We start from the raw sequence: 15309 nt of genomic DNA on the forward strand, positions 1-15309 counted from the left end.
GCGTGTGATTTAAATAATTCAGAAAACATTTTATTTGTATTTGTATGAAATGAAAAACTGATAAAATTTTTGGATAGGCAGGTTTAGCGGTTTCGGAGATTAAGTAAAAAAAAAGTACCAGTCGCTTCAATATTTCGTCACAAAAACAGCTACGCAGCGCGATTCCTTTGAAAAAAAGTTCAAAATTTTAAAAGAAAATCCAGAATAGAGTAGAGCGGAGTACAGGGGTCGATTTTAATATTAAGCAATTATAATGTGAAAGCCAAACCAAATATGAAATTTCACAACAAATAATAAATATCAAACAAGAAAAACTTTTTACCCCATAGGCGAGATCCAATGTCTTATTTTTAAGGCATTTTGCAAAATAATAGCTACATTATTCAACCAATGCAAAATATAGTTTTTATGGTGCATATTTTACAGAGATAACACTGTATTTAACCTCGACCTGGCATTTCGTCTGGAATATTCATCAGCAGAGTTGGAATAACTATGTAATTTTCTATCTCTTGTAATTTTTCTTTAACTTAATTAACTTTTTTATTTGCTATTTTTTATTTTTTCACCATTGCCATGGTGAAGGTTCAGTAGATCCTTTTTATCCCATGACGGTGTAAGCTTTTATAGAGGTTATATAAAAAAAACTAACAACGAAATAACATTTTTGTTATGGATTCTCAAACATTGCAGTTTATCACCCGGTAGGAACGTCGTAAGAATCAAGGTGATAGCTGATTATACATCTTTTTCACTCTACATTCAAATTTTGTTGTTAAAAAATCCTTTTGCGCAGCCAATGTGACAGATACAGAGTCAATATTTAAGTATGTTTCTTCATTATGTGATGTCACAGAGACCCCCAGATCTTAGTAACCTCGTTATTTTATATCTACTATTTATTCGTCCACAATAGATTGCCTCTGAACTTCGCATATTTTGCCAGTAGAAATTTTGTTGCAAAAAACGCACAAAGCCAATTTCTATTTTATGTACAAAATGACAAAAATTGAAATAGAAAAATAGAAGTATATATACTATCAATATAAAATTATAAGCCCTCTATGAATATACTTAAAATCTGTATCTGATTGATACACTTGGCCCAATTTTGTACATATTTGGACTGTGTCCGAAGGAGGGTTAAGGCAAAATGCCATACATCTTGCCATAGGCCAAGATGTTTGGTAATTCAACAAGCATCAAAGTTCAAATGTATCAGGATAGTTTTTGCGGTTTTGTGTATTTTAGTAGTGTAGCTCCATCTAATGAATTTCGTTCACTACAGCACACTTCAGAAACGTATTAAACGCGAGAACCAAAATGTAAGAAAATCGTTTTCACTGTAACTCGAGCATATTTGTGGAACTTTTACATTCTGCGGCTTTTATTCAAAAATATTTATACTTAAAAAATATATCGCCAAGTAGTATTTCAATAACCATATATATTACTTTTGTTCTTTTAATCAAATTTCTTAATTAGAATGAAAATAAATATTTAAAGCTAAATTAAGAGCAAATAAGAAAAAAAAAGAATTATAAAGGAATGGGCATAAATAATCTATTAATAATGTATAAATAATATAAAAAACAAATATTAAACTTTATTAAAATTAATTATGAAAGCAATATATGTATATCTAAATAACGACTCGGATCACGTCGTAGGCAAGACAAGTTAAAGTTATTACAGATGCTCTGAAGGTTCGCATTACGTTATTTTAAAAAATCTACATTAAAATGACGCACGCTAACCAAAAATGGAAATACGAATTATTACAAGATACAATCGCGATGTGATTTATGAACAGGTTATATTTGTAACTTATGAAAACCAGTAATAAATTTAAACACAGGCCTTTTGCATGATATTTGATTTTATTATGTTTTATTAGCAGAGTTATGTGAAAACATATCGAATCAGTAATAAATTCCATATCGATATGTATACTAAATATTTCATGTACTTTTAAATATTATATCAAAGTTAATTCTGATAAATTATAAAAATATGTATATAAAAATATTAATTTCTAATAATCTAATAATGAAAAAAACATCCCTAATTAATACCAAATAGGATCACAAGAACAAACTAATAATTTAAAATCAAATTACTTCGAATATTATTTTTTTATATTATTATTTATTAACCTGAGGTATTTCACTCTAATATATAATTTATATCGTGGTCTGGTTAATTAAATATTTTATACAATGTTAAAATTTTCAGTGACGAAAAAATAGAACATTTCTGACCACTTCAATATTAAGGAATTTATTGAATTGAGCAGGATAAACAGGTTTTAATCGAAGTCCCTTCGTAATTTTCGGGACTCCTCTACTGATATTCTGATGCTAACAGAAGACCAAATTGAATCAAATTCGATTTTTCTTTTTCTCAATGATGGCCCGAAATTTTCTATTGATATCACGATTGGCGCATAGTGAAAGTTAAAAAAGTTAATGGTAGAAACAAATGCACTTCGATTTTTAAATTTCCGAAGGTTATTCGACGTTTCAAGTAATTCTGAATCGTGGCACATTAAAATTGTAATAAGAGAGTGTGTGTCTGTAGCAAATAAATGTGCAAAAAATCTTGAACTCATTCTTAAAACGTTACAAACCGTTCGAAAAATATCAGTGGGAAATAGCACTTCGTTCCCGTAGGGTAATTTATAGTAATAAAAAAATCAAAAATGATTTTTTTTCATATCCTTACGTTTCAAGATCTACTGAATATTAGCATAATTTTTGTCGAGGTTTAGAAAGCACGGATTAAACGATTTGAATGATATAAAAAACATTCGATTCTAATTGACCAAATAACGTGCTGATTAGTATTTGGAAAAGGTCGGTCCAGACGTCTAGAAAATGCCGGGCGGAAAGTACAAAAAATGGCAACTTAGTTTTTGAGAGAATGGAACGGCCGACTTGAATGATTCATAAAATATTTCACTTGCATTGAAAGAGTGAAGAATTGATTAAATTTTAGGAAAGGCAGATTTTTTTTTATAATTTATTTTTGTTAATCAAAATTTTAATATCTTATTTAAAGGAAAGGCAGATGCAGTGGCTACTTTCAGTTTAAAAAATAGCATTTGTAATTCAAAAATGATCAGTGGACTAACTTTCTAACTAACTTTCATCAAAGTTTCAAATTGCGATACGGAAAGTTTTAGCCAATTTGCCTTAAGGCATGATGCCATGCACACTTGGTTAGCTCATTTGATTATTCATTCTATCCAATGACCATCTATCCAATGGTCTACATCAAAACATTTGAACAAAGATATAGTTATTTGAAGTGGATATAATTTCAAAATAAAATGAATGGATTAGAAATAGTATATAGCGCTTCCAAAAATTAAGAATAATTTTGTTTCAAAATCTTTTGCTTCGATATAAAAAAAATTGATAATAGCAGACATTTTACTTTCCCGATTGCATGCATCTATATTAGTCAATGAAATTAAATTATTCCAAAAAGTCGAATTGAATTCAACAACTGTCAATAATTTAATCATGAATATTTTAATGCAATTCATAATGTGCGCCGTGATAACAGAAAATATTTTTTTTTTAAATGCTGAGAATATAAAGTTTAGCCAAACTTTTAAGCATAATAAACTATTAGTTGAATGTGATTAATATATTTCATATTGAATGAATTTCGTTTTCACATTTCAGTACAAAAAATACATATCCCATAAATAACAAAAATAGAACAGTCAAGAACTACCCGAAATATAACACTTAAATTTTAGCTAAAACTTTTTTCATGATTTTCTTTTCTAGTAATTTATTGCATAATCAACGTCTTAACACTTTAGATTCTGCTATTACAACTATGAAATTAAAAAGGTTGAGAGTTTCATTCAATAGATTACACTGCGCGACACTAAATTTTTTTCATGAGATGTTATGATGGTTTTCAAGTAATTCGAAGACGCAGGTTCCAAAATTTGCTAACAGCTCTAGTTTTTGAGATATGCCAATTTGCCAATATGCTAGTTTTACCAAGATTACAATATAAAATACAACATATTTCATTTTAAGTCTTCAACAAATTTTTTATATGATTTTCGAGCATGGACAAGGCCTAACTGATTTCGTCATAAGCTCCAACAATTCTCAGCCATCATGTGCATGTCCCACCTTCCTTGATGTCGCTCCTTCAAAATCCTTAGTGAATACTCTCGCCCTGCTCTTCGCTAATATCTCCTACATTTTCCTAAAACCGTTCTAAATAAGAGTGCGCGTGGTGAATTCAAATCAATTACATCAAATAGATCACTTTTTAATTCTTCCTGTCTTCTCTTTTAACGTTGGTTTCTGCATCCATAACTTGGTAGGCAGGAGATGTTGATGTTCTGGGTTGTTCATCATAGCATGGATAGGGGTTAGTAGTAGTAGACCTCAAAACCATTCGGGTTGTGGTTTATGGCCATTTGCTTCTATTTCCTGAATTTATTTCTTTGATATTTACCACACAGAAGAACCAACTTTCGTGGTGATTCTGAGGTTTTCTCTAAATGGCGGAGGTATTAAAATTATATCATTTCTTTTTTATTCTGAATAATTATTCAGAACCCATCTTTCATCTTTATTGCGCAATTCAGTTTTAAAATGGTTGAAATACGATGTCGTTACGCAGTTTGACATAGTTTTCCGGTATTTGTCGAAAATATATTAATCACATTGTAATAAAAACGCAGCCATACCAAAAACAGCAGATAACACTCTTATTTATTCGTTAAACTGCAATAATCATAGCCGAAATGACAAATTAGGGTAGTCCCCTAATACTCAAAAACTGGAGCTGTTACCAAAAAAACGAAAGAAATATTTGAAACCAGCGGGCAATTCTAAGTAGATTTAAAAAAAAGTACGAGGAAAAAAATAAAAGTGCCAATTTTGTCGCAGTGTTATCATTTCTTGGGAGATTATCCAGAATGAGTATTATATTTTAGTTTCTAAAACATAAAAAATTAAATAATTTAGTTAATTGGTAATACGATGGCTTAATTGTAACCGCAACAAAGCAAAAACAGATTTGATATTTAATTAACACAAAAATTAATACAAAACCTAAAACTCCCCAGATTGAACTTCTAACAAACTGACAACGCTGCGTGATAACAGTTTTTTTTGCTGAAACATTATGGTTTTCAAGTAATTCGATGAAAGAAATCGGACATTTTTAAGTAATTCCAGAAAAAGTTCCAGAACTTTGCTAATAACTCTAGTTTTTTTAGATATAACAATGTGCTGGCTATACATCAAATTACGATAAAAAACACACATTTTAATTTATGTGTTCAAAAGTCTTTTTATACGATTTTCGAGCAAGGTCTGATTGATCTCGTTGTAAATTCCAACAATTTTCAGCCATCAGGTGGACGTCCCATGCCCCTTGATATCACTCCTCCATAGTTCTGATGTTTTGGTGGATTCCTTCGCTAACATCTCCGACGGTTGTTAGAAACCACTCTAATGCGGGTAATGAATTTTGATACTCATGGATCTTTTAAATTGAATAGCATACATTCGAATCAATTAAGCTCAATTAAGTTACTTATTTTTTTGTTCACCAGAAAATTTGTTACCGCCAAAACCAGGGAGTCAGGTTTTCTTTTCGACTTTTTTTTATACAATTCACGAACAGTCTATATTTTAGGAGTTTTTACTTTAAATGTTGGTCTCTCAATCCATTACGTGATTATGAAGATGTAGGTGTAGGTTGTTCATCATTAGCATGGATAAGAATCGTGTAATCTAATCACATTTAATATATTCACTTTTAGTTACTTCAATTACCACCTAAATTAACTTCGATCTTTTTCTACGGGAAGTAAAGCTTCTTTAATTTTTTTATCATTTTCTGTTTGCCAAGTAAATACTGCTAAAGCATTTTTCACAATATCCTATAATATAATATTCTAACTGCCCAAACAATTTTTCTGTAGGTTGCATTATCTTTTATTAAAAAATAATTCAAAACATTTTAATATAGCTTCGACTTTCTCCAACTACCAACACCCGGCACAAACTTATCCAGGAACGAATATTTAATTTAGTTAGTTCTTTCAATACGATCGACAATTAAGGTATTCAACATTCGAAAACAATTCCATTCAGTGTCCGAAACTAAATTATATTCCATGCTTCTAGTTATTTTTTTAAAGAATCTGTCTTTTATGATACCGTAAGTAGGATTTTCTGAATTCGATTTCTATGTTTCTGAATTTCTTTATGTTTTCTGACAATTTTATCTTTTGTAAAAACGCGTTCTTTTTTATTAATCATCATTGCTCGTTTTATATCAATATCATAAGCAATCTAGTAATCATAAGTATTTTTACAAGTTCAAATCAATGTCTTGTATCTATATTTACTTTTTTTTCAGAGGAATATTTATTTAAGAAGCAGCTACTAAATATACTATAAAATAATTTTTCTTTGGTTACTTATAAAGAATAAGCTCAGAAAGAGCCTGAATAATATTTAATAATATTTATTATAAATGGCATTATTACTACTCGCTGACGTGAAATTAAAACAGACATACATCCCTAAATTCTCTTACAACTTCCGAAAAAAAACGATAATTCGCGTATTAATCAATTGCAATTTAATATTGTTACAGCAAACATGATTTATAGTTCGTGCGCTCAGTAACCAGCACAGTAAATAAAACATGCACCGACAATCTCAAATTTCCATCAACGATACGATTGTCACAAAAATTTCGATAATCGCGTAAAATTATGCATTAAAACCATCAGCAATACAGATAGACATTAACAATTCCATAAATGTCTCTTCTGAGCAAGGTATAACGTCGTTCCGTTCAGGATTGGCACTGTATGTATGTATGTATGTATGTATATATATATATATATATATATATATATATATATATATATATAATAAAATTGTTTCTTGGGCATCCATCCAGTAATTAAAAAACAGTTTTAATGAAAAATGTTTTTATTTATAGAGAACATACGTTTCGGGTCTGGATTTGACCCATCTTCAGTGCTACAATTAAATAATTCAATTAATCTTCGTAATATGGAACCACCAAAATTCTCTCTATCCCGTTCTCTCACCAATGACGATACAGTTTCCAGTATTTTCCGCAAACACGTTCGCACACATTTTACTCTCGTACACACTCGTAATACAACTTCCAAACTAACAACATGTTCGTTTGGAATAAGCTTTTTTATAATAAAATATATCATTCATTTTAATTTTACAATTTTTTTTTTTAAATTTTTTAAAATTTTTCATAACTCGACGTTTCATCAATTTTTTATTTCACTTTTATTTATTTTTCGTGCAATTTTGTGTTTTTGTGTTGTTTTTCAAAGTTTATTTGTATGGTGAGTTTCTTTACATTGTTTATTTTATGGTTGTTTTTCATATATACTTTTCATATACATTGTTTTACTTATTTTTGTCTGTTAATTATGTATTTTTTTATATTGTTTTAATTTGTAACCCTGAATTATTTAATTGTAGCACTGAAGATGGGTCAAATCCAGACCCGAAACGTATGTTCTCTATAAATAAAACATTTTTCATTAAAACTGTTTTTTAATTACTGGATGGATGCCCAAGAAACAATTTTATTATATTATTTCACCATCTGAAGAAAAACCTCTCGCTTTATATATATATATATATATATATATATATATATATATATATATTATTTTTTTAGTTTCGGAAAAATAGCACAACACCGCTGATAATGCTCAGTTCCGGAGCTTTGTAAAAAGCATACATTTGCAATTATGTCCGTAAAAGCAGTGTTAATATATGTAGAAAACGCTAACGTTAATGCATCATAAGTAGATAATAACGATGATATGATGCTTTACCAAATTGGTCTATACATCAGTTTGGTTTTAGCCACATAAGGCATTAAACAGAATACTGAAATATACTGATGGAATCAACGCTTGGTTAACACTTATCGGATGGGTCGAATTTGTTCCACCTAAACTATGAGGTTGCTTGGAAAGTCACTTCGTTTTTTTGCCACCAGAACTTAACTATAATTTTTTGTACCTAACACATCACACTTAAGCCCTATAGTTATTATATGATTTCAAAACTTATATTTTAAGGCTTGTGTGCAGTAGTTTTTGGATGGTGCCACTTTGAATGCAAAAATAATTAAGCAGCATTTTCGACACATTTTACTCTTTTGCTATAGAAAAGGTAAAAAAAGCTGTTTAAGTCAAAATGAAATTGATCGATTTGTACGGAAATGACGTGTTGATAATACGACAGTGCCAAAATTGATTTGCTAAATTTCATTCCAGGTATTTTGATGTCCAAGATGCATCAAGTCCAAGAAGTAAGGTTGAAGCTAGAAAAGCAAGCATTACGGTTGAAGCTAGAAGCGAGAAAAGCATTAGTTGATTGAGTAAATTGAGTAAATATTTATCAAATTTAACAGTTTATGACCATTCCAAAAGTCTGGGATTTTCTTCAAAACTCAATGTATGGTTCTCATAAATAGAAACGTGTGCCGTCGCACTGGCGTCCGGGATTCGCCACTCAAAAGTCTTGAAAATTATCAGGTTTTGAAGCGAATTGTTACTAGGAATTTCAAATGAGAATAACAATACACGCATTTATCCTTGAAACAAAAAAAAAACCTGCTCAAAACAAGTGCGAAGCTGAAACTTGCCAGAAAAAGGTGATGCAGTATGTTTGGTAAGATTTTAAAGGAATTGTTCATTTTTCAGCTTTTCCAGGATAACATAACGATTAATTTGAATGCTTTATGTCATCAGCTGGATAAACTAAATGATATAGTTATAAAAAAAGTCAAAATTAACCCACAACGAGGTATAGTCCTGCATCAAGACGACGCAAGACCTCACAAGAGTTTGGTCAATCGCCAGAAGCTTTTGAAGCTTGAATGAAACCCAATGACACATTCATCATATTCTCCAGACCTGCCATCATCGGATCATTATTTGTTCCGAAAAAAATTTTTAGGCGGTGAAATCTTTACCTCAAATTAGCCTGTCAAAAAAACCTTTGATCAGTTTTTTTTTCCAATAACGACCAAAACATTTATGATTTCGGAATTATGCTAATACCAGAAATAAGACAAAAGATGTTCGATCAAAAGTGCCAATACATAATTTATTAAAGTAATTGTTTATTGCGCAAACGTGCAAAAATGTCTATAAAAAAGGAAGTTACTTTCCGAACAACCCAGTAGTTCCCGGGCATTTTTCAGGGAAATTAAATAAACATGAATGTGTATTGAATTGATATTTTGAACTGATATTTTTGTTTCTCAATTATAATCTCACACTTTTATCCTTACAGATGTTTTTTATTTGATTCACTCTTTTAATTTTAGAAAAAAAAATGGAATCATATTTCTATGAATCATGTTTCTATGAAGATTGATGAATCAGATTTTTGCATATACACTACAAAGACAATTAGCAACAACATGTATCATTCAACTTCTCTGAGATTGTAAATTGCTATGTTTAAATATCAATGCTATGTTATAATGCACACATTTTTTGAAAAAAAAAAAACAAATATATTCGACAACTCTGAGACAGTGTCTGTGGCTGTAGTGAATAATCCAATATCCACTGATGATAATAAAAAAAATAATAAGTATTTTCAAAAAATGTTTTTGTTCATGTTTGAAGATTTTAAACATATATTGGAACATCATTTTATTTTGATTGACAATAAAAGTATGCAAAAAAAAATATTGGAACATTAAAGTTAACTTACATTTTAATGTTGCAGCAATATATGAACAAAATCTTCAAATAAGAACAAAAAGATTTTGGCATATAACATATACAGTCAACTCTCCGTTAACGCGGCAAGTGCGTACCGTGCTGTATGGGGACCTTGCTATAAAAAACTCGTATTTATCATACAATTCAGGCTAATTCGTAGTAGTCAGTTCGTAGTGCGTTCTATGGAAACTAGTATAGTGAAGTATGGAAACCGCGCTATGAGAGACTCAGAGTTAGTACAAATCGCACCATTTTTATCGTGCTGTTTGGAGACCAAGAAATACAACTTAAAGTAGGAGTAATATGAACGAAATGACATGTATGCCATAGACAACTCATTCAAAAATTGGCGCGACGCATTAGTCAGTTCAAACGTGTTCTTAAACAGCTATTAAATAATCAGGCATGTTCAAAAGATAAAAGTTGATAACAAAACTTACATTAATACCCTTTTGATATCAAGTTACTAGAATCACTCATAGGTTGCATAAGAAACTTATGGGCTGTTGAACAAAAACCGTGTAATAGGAAGTCCGTGTAGTCGGAGGGATGTCGGATTTTTAGCTTCGCGTAGTATGGGAACCGTGTACCCAGAGTGCCGTGTTAACGGAGGTTTTACTGTATATGTACATAAATTTAACTCTTTGGTAAACGAATTTTCTCATTATCTGCCTATCAACAAGACATATGAATCAGTGATAAATAACAAGTTAAAAGTTACCTCATCACAGCCTATACAGCGGGGTTTTAGAGTTTCCGCGTAGTGTCTTTCGCAGTAAACGTCGCCTTCTCGTGCGCAGTAAGTTAAATCAACCAGCGGGACACGACAAACCACACACGTAAAACATTTAGGATGCCAAAATGTATTTATTCCTAGTTTAGACGCGGATACGGCTAACGAGTTTGCCGCGATAGGTGATGAACAACCTTTGCAGTCGGTGGTTTGCGTCGTTTCAAGGACTTGTCCTGTAAAAATGTTAAATATATAAATGTTGTTTGACAATATCAATGGAAAAATTTTTGAAATTAATTCGCAATACGAGGTCTGTTCAAAAAGTACCCGGAATTTTCGTTTTTTCAAAAAAATATTTATTTATTCGTCTACATTAATGTGGTCCCCTTCAAAGTAGTCCCCCCCAGATATAATACACTTATGCCAGCGTTTTTTCCAATTTTCGAAGCACCCTTGATATTCACTTTTTGATATGTCCTTGAGCACTCTCAGCGATTCGGCCTTTATTTCTTCAATCGAGGAAAACCGCCGTCCTTTCATGGGTCTCTTCAACTTTGGGAATAGGAAAAAGTCACACGGAGCCATATCTGGTGAATATGGAGGTTGGGGCATGACTACGGTATTGTTTTTGGCCAAAAAATTATGAACAAGCAACGACGAGTGAGCAGGTGCGTTATCGTGGTGCAACAGCCATGAATTGTTTTTCCATAAATCGGAGCGTTTTTTTCGGATTGCTTCACGCAAACGTCGCATCACTTCAAGGTAATACTCCTTATTAACCGTACGACCTTGTGGTAAGAACTCTTGATGCACTATGCCGTTATAATCAAAGAAAACAGTAAGCAAAACCTTGACATTCGATCGAACTTGACGTGCTTTTTTCGGTCTTGGCTCACCTGGGCTCTTCCATTGGGACGATTGGGCTTTGGTTTCGACATCATAACCGTACACCCATGTTTCATCACCAGTTATGACCCTTTCAATCAAACTTGGATCGTTGTTGACGTCATTTAACAGCTCTTGAGCGATGTTCATGCGATTGCTTTTTTGGTCAAAATTTAGCAGTTTTGGAATGAATTTTGCTGCCACTCGTTTCATGCCCAAAACATTTGAAAAAATGTTATGACATGAGCCAATTGATATGCCAACTTCATCAGCAACTTCTCTAATTGTGATTCGGCGATCATTCATAACCATTTTTTCCACTTCTTTCACATTTTCATCGTTTGTTGACGTGCTGGGTCGACCGGAGCGTTCGTCATCTTCAACGTCTTCGCGGCCATCTTGGAAACGCTTATACCACTCGTAAACACTTGTTTTTTTCATAGCAGACTCACCATAGGCTTTTTGTAACATTTCACACACTTTGTTACACTTTATTTCATTTTTTACGCAAAATTTAATACAAATTCTTTGACTTTTCAATTCTTCCATTGTAAAAATCGCCGAGCTCAGAAAAACACGTCGAACCTTAGCGACTACCACAGACAAAGTAAACAGTGAATATAGCTGAAAATTTCATCATACTTTAGGGGCATGTATACCAACACAATAAAAAAAAAATTTTGACAATCAGACACTCCAGACCCGCGAAATTTAAAAATTCCGGGTACTTTTTGAATACACCTCGTATTTATAGAGTCTTTGAGCGTCACGCATTTAAAGAATCAAGCACAGTATTAAATGTATGAATGTCCTAATAATATCATTACATATTTAAATATCCTTCTAACAGTAAGTCATAAATCTGGCGGCTACATAAAAGACAAAAATATTTTTTCCATTTTCATCTTAACGAAAGTTGCCGCATAGAAAGCATTTTTCGTCTTCAAATGGAAAGTAGCCATCATAAACAGACAGTAAACCACTTAACCCTTTCGGTACGCGTGTACCACCAAGTTTGAAAATTTCTAGTCAGGTAAATTTATGTATAAAAGCAATGCAATTTATGCAACGACGTAATGTAAGTGTTTAGCTGTGATAAAAAACAGATATGGCCCATAAAACAGTATTTAGTTTAGAACCTGTCGCGTTTTGTTTTTTGTCCGCCCAGACCGCATTGCTAAAATTACACTATTTTCAATGAAATATATAAACTACTTATGTTTTTCGGCGATTATAAGTTATTACAGTGGACAAAAAAGCTCCAGCAAATATAACTATGTTTCACACATTTTGTACTTATTACTAAATTAGATTTGTGGTACACATACGTTTTTTTACTGTCTTTATAGAACGGCTGGTCCAAATGTGGACCAACAAAAAGTACAGACGGTACAATGGTTAACCAGCCTCACCAGCCGCCCCCCTAATAATTAAAATTATTTTAACATATATCACATATTAAAAATATTACACAAACGGATCTTTTGAATGTCGTCCCGAAAGGGTTAAACTTGATGCACTATCATTAAAATTGTCAATCATTATATAATCACGAGTAAAGTCACTATATATCAATCAAACAAATAATAATTGCAGAACTTCAAATTTGAGGCATGATATAATGTAAAGGCCTATAGTCAATAAGTCTATGGTAAAAAAGCGCATGGAGCGGTGCAAACTGAAACAAAAAATAATTAACAGCTTGATTGATTAACAGCTTGTTTATATATGATAATGATGAATTGTAAGTTAGCGTTGTATAGCGATCACTTGTAAGCACTCATTGTCAGACACTTGCATTCTAACACAGTATCCATATGAGCAGGAACTATAGGAAAAAAGTGAAGGGCGATTATTTATAAAATACGATCGATTTGAATTTTGATCAAATTAGATTTTTTCATCGCATCACTATTTAGTTATTTCAATTTACATAAATTGAAAGAATAAATAGAATAAAAAAAAATATAGGTAAACTTTACTCGGCGTAGTATAAATCAAGTAAAATATGTCATTCCTTTTCTTATAATAAAATCGATAATTTAAATAAATATCAAACCTATGTCTAATGCAATTTCATTTCTTGCCGCTATAAAATCCTCGTAGCTAACCCGATGTTGAGGTTCTACATGTTTACAGTACGAAAATGCCAAATCTTGCTTCGGTAGTTGCCTGGAAAGTTCTTTGTCCCGGTTGCGTTCTCCCACTGAGTCAAGCAGAGGAATATTCTCAGTCGGCAATTGTTTGAAATAAACATCAACCTGCACAAACATATTTATAATAGAATTGTATTAACTCCAAATTTGATTACATTTTATACACAAATATAATACACAAAAATTACTTTTATCTGTTTCGTCGATATCTTAGAATATAAAGTTCAAAATTTCCAAATTCATAATATGAATTTTTTTGGCACAATAAGTGATACAAATTGATCTTAGTTTTTATCTTGTAATAATAACTGAATTAGATTAAAAAAAATAAGCAAATTGAATTACATATGGGGTGGAGCGGGGCTTAAAGGTCAGTGGGTAAAAAGGTCCACCACCAATATCTCAAAAACAAGTAAAGTTATGATTTTTAACAACAATACTTGAAACTAGAGAAAAAGAGATACACATATTTTGCTCTACTGAAAAAAATGTGTAATCGCCTTAAATCAAGTAAGGCCACTATCAGGAGATAAACGGCCATGTTTGAAAATCTATAACAAAAGTATTTTCTTTTGTTGTTATTTTTTTTGGTTGTGAGCACTATTGTTTAGTTTGCGAAACATCAATATAATAGTGAAGTAGCTTACGTATGGAAGGGGTAAAAAGGACCAACTAAAACTTTACCCTGCAAAGGTGTTAACAATAAGAGAATAGTAAATGAAGAAGTAAAATAAGTTTAAAAATGCAATTTAAAAGAGATAAAATATATTCATAGTTATTCCAACTTTGCTAATGAATATTTCTGACAAAATGCTGATCAAGTGTTATATTTGTAAAAAAATTGCCGTGAAATTTATATTTTGCATTGATTGAGCAATATAGCTATTATTTCGTAAAATCCCTTTAAATTTAAAATTAGGACATTGAATCTGCTTGTCTCCTGGCTATGGGGTAAAAAGGGAAATATAACTAATTTTAGAAAAATAGTTAAAAACATATTTCTATTTATAAGGAATTAAATAAGAACTTTATTCAACATAGTTCGATATGCGTTTTGTGTTTTGATGTAGTCCATTTGATTTAGTGTAGAATTACTTGAAGTCATATTAGATCTTTGTGCCCCGCCCAACCTTAATAATCATCTCATCATAATATAGACAATTTTGCTTCACTTAAATTAACAAATGGCAATAAAATTGAATTTATATTGAACTTTATTAAAAATATTTTACCTTTTCTCTTGTTAAACCAGGAGGCACCCAGCTGTATCCTAGCTCCCGCGCGCTACTTCTCAATTGAATGTTATTTTGATCTCCGCTAGGTTTAAATCCTAACCTATCACGGACTGAAACCCATTCTTCGTGATACAAGGCATGAGATTCTCGTGGACATTTGCATGCTTTACACGTTTTTCTGTAAGATAAATAATACAAATTAATGAAAAGTAAAACTACAATGAATATATACGAGAGATTTGTTGAGAAGAAATAAAGTTAACGTTTCAACTTTAGCATATATTCGATGCCCGATTTATGTTGGTGGTATTCCGCGGAGCTTGGTTAGATTGCCATGGAGACAAAAAGGCAGATATATTTTGCTAGAGTCGGCGTTTTTTTAATATACTGCATAAATTTTTATCTAAAAAATAAAATAAATGATTCTAAAACACTAGGAATGTTGCTGGTAGTAAATGGTATGCTCGAAATAAAAAATAGTTCCTTAAATGTTAC

At 31.3% G+C, this 15309-nt stretch overlaps 1 protein-coding gene across 2 annotated transcripts in view; it reads right to left on the bottom strand.

Moving 5' to 3' along the window:
* Positions 1-15309, bottom strand: part of LOC113376681 (four and a half LIM domains protein 2) — an 85113-nt gene that overhangs the window by 30713 nt on the left and 39091 nt on the right. For both annotated transcript variants that reach the window (XM_026616688.1, XM_026616689.1), the window contains 3 exons: positions 14812-14992; positions 13483-13684; positions 10527-10771 (listed from right to left, as the gene is read on the bottom strand). In XM_026616688.1, the coding sequence (XP_026472473.1) occupies positions 10527-10771; positions 13483-13684; positions 14812-14992 (628 nt within the window). The remainder of the gene's footprint in view (positions 1-10526; positions 10772-13482; positions 13685-14811; positions 14993-15309) is intronic.

Source organism: Ctenocephalides felis, unplaced genomic scaffold (genome assembly GCF_003426905.1).
Source record: "Ctenocephalides felis isolate EL2017-DRISC unplaced genomic scaffold, ASM342690v1 CF-g0.4_SCAFFOLD_01886, whole genome shotgun sequence".
NCBI lineage: Eukaryota > Metazoa > Arthropoda > Insecta > Siphonaptera > Pulicidae > Ctenocephalides > Ctenocephalides felis.